Here is a 7,312-nt window from a genome sequence, read left to right as displayed (position 1 = left end):
CTGATAAGCAATTACTGATATTCCCTGTTAACATAGATTCAATATTCATATTAAAATAATATAATAAGTCAGTAAATATTTTAATTAAACAAGCAGTAAAATTCCTCGCCCAGGTCGCCTCGCGCACGCAAGACGCCGAGACATTCGCCCAAATCACCCTTCGACCCGAGTTGAGTCGAGGCGTGGCGAGGCAAGGCGGTAGCGCGTACGGGCGAGTGTGCGTGCGCGAGGCACACAATAACATACCATGCACACCCACATGCCTTAGTACTTGGTATACTACTCTTGCACATGGTACTATTTAAGGCACTACACCCCTCTTTACTTAATCAATGTGGGACAAAACCCACAAACCCATTTCAAACTACTAACTTCACCTCAATTTCTATATGGAATACACTAAAAAAATGACTTATATTCAAATATGAAAGTTTAAGTCCTCATTACAAAAACAACCTTCAACAATCAGTTTTAGGAAATTACATCAAGAACATGTCTAAAACATGTCTCAAACTTTCCATTTTCTAACAATTAGCTCCTTATAGGGCCGTGTAACTTGTTCGTGCACATGATTAGCATAAATTAGGGATAATTGGTGGCTTGTGCGTACTAATTAGTCCTGATTAAGATAAATTAGCCCCGATTAGGACATATTAGCCTCGATTAAGGCTAATTAGCGTACTCTAGCTTAAAATTAGGCTATTTTAATCCTAATTAGCAGCTTGTACATGGAAATTAACCATGTTTAGGCCGATTAGCCCTGATTAGAACCTGTTAGCAGCTTTCAATCTATAGGTAACCTTGACGAAGGTTGAGGGGTAATAATGCTCGCTTTTTAGTCTCGATTAGGACCATTTAGTGTCAAATACTATTTGATTAGCCTATGCAAAGACCCTAAGTGTGTATACTCATAGTAAGAATATAAGTTCTTGTAAACGTGTAGGTCACTCTATACTTTACGATAAAATGACGATACCCATGAAGGGCCGATACCCGAGAAGGGTCGAAAGTATCCCGAGTCGCGAATAGACTATTATAACTTCCGTAGAAATTTGAGTAGTTTCCCTAAAAGTTGGGGGGCAAATGATATAGATAGAAAATATATCATAAAGACACATTAGATGTCACATTAATTACACTTGTAATTCTTGTCCAAAGCCCAATACAAACCAGGCTGGTCAAAGGCTTGTTACAGACTAAAGACGGCCCAAGTGGTCAAGGTCCACGAGCAGAAGTTGTCAAAATCCACGAACATGAGTTGTTCATGACTAGGCCCAATACGGATGAAAGAGTAGAGACATGACGTCCTATATGAACACTAACTCCTACAAGGAAGGATCTAGATTCTCTTGCCTTACAGGAGTCCTAATTTCCATCTAAGTTGGAGACTTGTCCACCAAGTTTCCCAACAACAATCTAACCCTAAGAGGGCATCTTACGAGGACATCCGGTCTCCACCGCGAGAACAACCATTAAAGCTCAAAACTCACAAACTCTAACATTATATACTAACCAAACCCACGGGATAATTATCCTTACAAGATTTGGCTCAGTTGGTTAAAGAGAAGATAATTATCCTCTTGGTCAGAGGTTCGAATCCCATAGGAGGAGAATTTATGATTATGCCTCATGAACCAGAGAATGTCGCTTAAGTGCGGTTTACCTTGGTTCACGTGATTTGCAGGCTATTGCGTGAGCCCATGGGGTTTACGTACCCAGTGCGCACCCGAAGGGTAGCGGCTGCGGGTTCTCTACGATAAAAAATAAGAAGAAACTAATGAACCCTAGTTTTATTCCACAACTCTTATCAACAAAATATTTGTTATTTTAGATAATTTAATATTAATTAATATTATCTTATAATTATTTTATAATTAGTTTTTCAATATATTTTATTTAATGTTACTTAATTATTGATAAAAAATATTTTTGAAATTAAAAGTAAATAGATAATTGTATAAATACTAATTAATAAAAATAAATTTTAATTATAATAAAAGTCAACTTGCATTAGTTAAGTACCAAAATTTGGCATTTGAATATTTCAGTACTTTCGTATACCAATAAAATATAGTTTCTCTTAATAATAAAAGTGTGTTTATTAATAAAGAGTATTTAGTAATTGGCTATGCATTCTTAAGTCCTCGCTTTAGTTTCTTCGCTATACATAACAAATAATTTTATAAATGTAAAAGTGAATTTTTTTACGTCAATGTTTTAAATAAGGGATTTTCTATAGTGTGCCCAAGGGCACACAATAGCCACTAACTTCCATAAAAATAGGCTCTTCTGGTTGAATAATAAATGTTAATGGCCCCCTGCATTCACATCAATTCCATTAATAAAAAGAGACCATTTTTATTTGAGTTAGTGACTAATGTGTGCCCTTGGACACAAATTATAAACACAGTTTGAACAAAGTTACCAAACGGAAACGGAATACTCCCCCTCGAGTCAACCCAAAAATGGACTGTTGTTTGCCACAAGTAAAGCAGCTCAATAACTCCTGTACAAGTTTTTCAAGTCAAATTGACTATTTTCTCGACTTCCAAACGCTCACTCTTTCAACGTTTCATTAAGAGGACGTTTATTCTATGCAGCGGTCTCAATTCAACACACCAAACCTAAATTTATGAGCAAACTACATCTTCGCATGTACCGGCACAACTTTTGGCGACCTCTATATATGAACACAATTAGAAGCCAGCTACACTCTCTCTCTCCCCCTCTCTCTCTCTCATGTAATAGTAATGCATGTTTGCTATTATTTGAAGGTGAAGCGATCCAACACGATAAGGTCAACGGTTTTCTATAAGTAGTCTGTAGTGGTATAAGAATAGAACAAAAGCCAAGAGATTGCCTATAACTCTAAAAAAGTTAAACTATATTAAACTTGTTCCATGGCCTCATCAAATAGACACTGGCCTAGTCAATTCAAGTCCAAACCTCAAAACCATCAATGGCAACAACAGGAGCATAGCAGAACCTTGTGTGATTCGGGTAAGTCTATACATTAACACAAATGTACATACAGTTATTTTTCAAAGCATTTTTTTTTCTGTGTTTGAGATCTTGTTCACAAAAAGTTTAGTGTGTTTATTTGTTACATAAATGATCAATGTTATGTGTTACAGGAGGAAGCGAAGAGAGGAGTAAGGACTTGAAGCCGAGATGGAATCCGAAACCGGAGCAAATTCGGATACTAGAAGCAATCTTCAATTCCGGGATGATTAATCCACCAAGAGACGAAATAAGGAGGATTAGGGTTCAATTACAAGAGTATGGACAAGTTGGTGATGCTAATGTTTTCTACTGGTTCCAAAACAGAAAATCAAGAAGCAAACAAAAGCAGCAGCAGCGCAACACCAAATCAAACACTAATGTTCCTACCACCACCGCCCTACGCATGATGCCTCCACCGTCATATTCGTCGTCTTCGTCGGGTAAATCATCACGAAAGGCCTCTCGCAACAAGTTGGCTCCTTTTTCAGTAAACATCATGACTGATAACTCCTTGAATTCTCCAACAGCTTCTGTTAACCACCATAACTTTCATCCTACTCCTAGGGAATTGCTAAATGAGCCTCTCTTTTTTCCGGTCCTCAGCGGGGGAAATCATGCTAGTACTTTTACACAAGGGCTTAGTTTTCCTGAAGTAGCAGCAAATGTGGTTCAGGTGACTGATGATCACACTGCGAGGAATCAGTCTAATATCTTATTATCTGATTTAATAATGAATGATGAACCTATGAATTACAAGAAGGTTGAAGAGGAGAAAAACAAATCATTACCGCAACAACAACTAATAAGTTATGGTGCAATTCCAACAACAATGCCTTCTAACTCAATATTTTTTCCTCCTAATTCATTTCCGTCCATTGCTAATAATGTCACAGGTACGTACTTTGCCTATCTTGTTACTTGTTAAATTAGTACTCCCAAAATTAGTTTCTCCAACAAAATTTACATACTTTACATAACAAAATATTCTAAATAATGGTGTAATTACTAGGGAATCTTATAGTGCAACTCTGATTGACCTTCGAAATTAATATGAAACAAAACCGAGATTCTAAATAGTGGTGGAACTAGGAAATCTTAATATGCAGGGCAGTTCTAATTGATATTCGAAAATTAATATGCGAAAAAATTGAGTCCGGCTTGACCCAATTATATTCCATTTCGTTAATGAGTTTATGCCATTCTATCTTTTTGGGAATCTAAAATTTATTTAGTATTTTCATGAATCAATACAATACCAAAGGTAGTGAAGATAAACTTAAAACGTACATGAGTTGAGAGCTGAGACACTTGAAAACTATTCACATACAGTGTTTACGTGAGGGTAGGGAATATATGTTTTGTCTCTGATAAATATGAACAGTGTTACTGCGCCTACATACAAGCTATTACAGATTTACAGTCACAGATTGATGACTGTACTGTACTTGATATAATGCTATCTAACAATATTTGATACGTTACAAATCTCTGGTAGACAAGGCCATGTTTTTGTATTTGTCTCCTTCTCCGCAATTTCAGTTCTACACCCTGCATCAAAGCTTGGACGTGTGCATGGCTTACATTGCAAGTACTAGTAATACAGCTTTTCGATATTTACGTTACCTAACTTATCTGCACTTAATCTTTAGTAATAATAGACATCAGGGATATGAAAACGATAGTACCTTGAGTCGAGTAACAAAATAGACAACCTGATATTGTCATCATTTCAATGATTTTTCTTGTAATATTGACTTATTATACGTGTTATCAACTAGGCTCAGGGTAGGTTGTTTTTCACTTTTCACTTTAAAAGTATATTCACGGATTGGAAATTAGATCCTTGCATGTTCGGATAAATTCATTATTATCAATATATATATCATTGTTGGTAAAAAATCACTGAAAATCGTTGTTAATGTGATTTTTCTATAGTCGCTTAATATGGATAAGCATCCATATATTTATAATACATAGTGCGACACATCGTACGAAAATTAATTACTACAACAATAAAGTAAAAGACTAAAAACACATTCTATACAACTTTTATAAAGTCAAATTGAAAAGGTAAAAATTAATATCTGAAATAAATACATATTCATATTTCAGCTAAATTATGGTTAACGTGTGTATACGAGTTTACTTAAAAACGAGTTAAATAGTGAAGTTATCGTAATTTTCAATTTGTTTAGCGGCTTATGAGAGAAAACAAACAATTCGATCTTTCTGCAGTTTAAATCTGGTTTTGGGGATAATATACATGCAGGGAAATCAATGGTGACGATAAATGATGTGAGATTTGAAGTTCCATCAGGACCATTGAATGTGAGAGAAGCATTTGGTGATGATGCCGTCCTCGTACACTCATCTGGTCAGCCGGTGGTGACCGATAAGTGGGGTCTTACCCTACATCCTCTCCAGCACGGTGCATCTTATTATCTGGTACGCACCAGCTTAACACAAACACGCATTAAAACAAAGGAGGCTACATTTACACACATTGACACATATGTGTGCGTGTATGTTTGTATTTATGGTCAGACAAGAATGGACTGCATCTGCCTGATCTCATGCAGAACATTTATAGCACAAGTTTGATAACTTAACTTTTTTTTTTTTTTTGGTATGCAGATTTAGGAGAACGAAATGTGGGAAAGAGAGTAACTACTGATGGCCAGCTAGCTGTTCTTCGCGGTGGATTGTTTCAGTTTGTTTACAAATTTCCTAGTATCCATTTATGGCAATGTTATAACCTATGTTGTACATTAAGTACAAAGATTCTATGGTAGGACGACTTATATACTTTATCAACATTGTTTTCATTTTCGTACCGGTTTCAGAAATTTTAAAATAAATAATTTAAGTCGATAAATGTTTATAAATTATACAAGTGTTTGGATAATTTAACCTATAAATCATAATTTTTTTATTTATTTAAATAAACTAAAATAAATAATTTTTAAATATAATTATCTTAATTCTTATATTTTAAGTTTGATTAACATTTTAAAAAATATATTTTAAAACTAAAGTTGATAAAAATAAAAAATAGGTAACATTCAACTTATCAACTTATAAGTTGTAAATTCAATTTATAAATTGGGTCAATAATTATGGGCTTATAAGCTGCTTTATAAGATTTGCCAAAACTGGGCCTTCATATATGATTCCATTTATACACAAACAAAAACCAGTTGCAGAGCGTCGCCGTCCAGCATTACACTGCTCAAATATTAGATATGTAAACTACGTAAAGGGGAACAACATAATCATCCATGTAATGTTACATATAAGGGTTTATAGGGTGTATCCATATGAGCACAAATTGATTTTCAAAATGATGATATTCTTCTTCAAGATGATTTATCATAATGTATGAAACTTGTGATAATTGATTTAATTTCTCCGTAATAGAATGCATTTATTGCTAATGGGAGTACTTATATATTGTTTAACTTTTATGCACATATTTATAAGTACATTGATCAAATATTTAAAATAATAATTCTTATTTTTTTGTGAATTAAAATTTTAATTATAATTTATTCATAAAAAAATATTTTAAAAAATATTAATATAACTATGTCGTCAAAGTACTTAGAAGTATGTGTGCAAAAGTCAAGCTTTATTAAAAAAAATAAAGAAAGTACTCCCTCCATCCCAAAATATTAAATCCTTTGACTTTTTACGGCGTACTTTAAGGTGTATAAAAGTTACATGTTCTTATACTTTTTTCTAAATTTTTTTTTCTAAAAATAAAATTTAATATGTATATTTTTATTCAAAACAAGAAAATTTTAAAAATAATTTGTGGAGCTATTTCTTTTTATTTACCTTAAAATATAGGTAAAAAGTCAAAAAAACTTGTATTTTGTGATAGAAGAAGTAATATTTTAATTATCCAGAGAAAATTGTAAAAGATGTTAGATGGATAAACGTCTCCCTAGTTGAACAATTAAACTTGACATTCACAAGGCGCGTTTGATGACCTGAATTGATTTCTTCAACGAATGGGGTTCCCGACTATTAGCATGAACTACGGGTTATCATTATACTGGCATATAATCCTGTGATGCACCGGTAATTTTAAAATTTTAATAATTTTAAATGTGTCAATATTTTTAACATTTTATTGAACATCTATGATAATATAAATTTAAAAAATACGTGAAACTGGTTGCTTCTCTCATTATTCTTTGCTTATTTAATGTGATTCTCATGACTTATTAGATGAACTTATTAAAGTTAATTAATTTTGCATGAATGGTATTAAATTAATGATCATGGTTTGGTTTTATATATTTTG

The 7,312-nt window shown here is 33.4% G+C and overlaps 1 protein-coding gene across 1 annotated transcript; it reads left to right on the top strand.

Moving 5' to 3' along the window:
- The first annotated feature begins 2,863 nt into the window (after nucleotides 1–2,863).
- On the top strand, nucleotides 2,864–5,791 carry LOC141679076 (WUSCHEL-related homeobox 9-like). The gene is made up of 4 exons (XM_074485559.1): nucleotides 2,864–3,000; nucleotides 3,135–3,896; nucleotides 5,273–5,448; nucleotides 5,638–5,791. The coding sequence occupies exons 1-4, from the start codon at nucleotides 2,901–2,903 to the stop codon at nucleotides 5,641–5,643; spliced, it is 1,044 nt and encodes a 347-aa protein (XP_074341660.1). The 5' UTR covers nucleotides 2,864–2,900; the 3' UTR covers nucleotides 5,644–5,791.
- Nucleotides 5,792–7,312: the final 1,521 nt, after the last annotated feature.

Source organism: Apium graveolens, chromosome 8 (assembly GCF_009905375.1).
Source record: "Apium graveolens cultivar Ventura chromosome 8, ASM990537v1, whole genome shotgun sequence".
Lineage (NCBI taxonomy): Eukaryota > Viridiplantae > Streptophyta > Magnoliopsida > Apiales > Apiaceae > Apium > Apium graveolens.
This window is presented reverse-complemented; position numbering and strand designations above follow the sequence as displayed.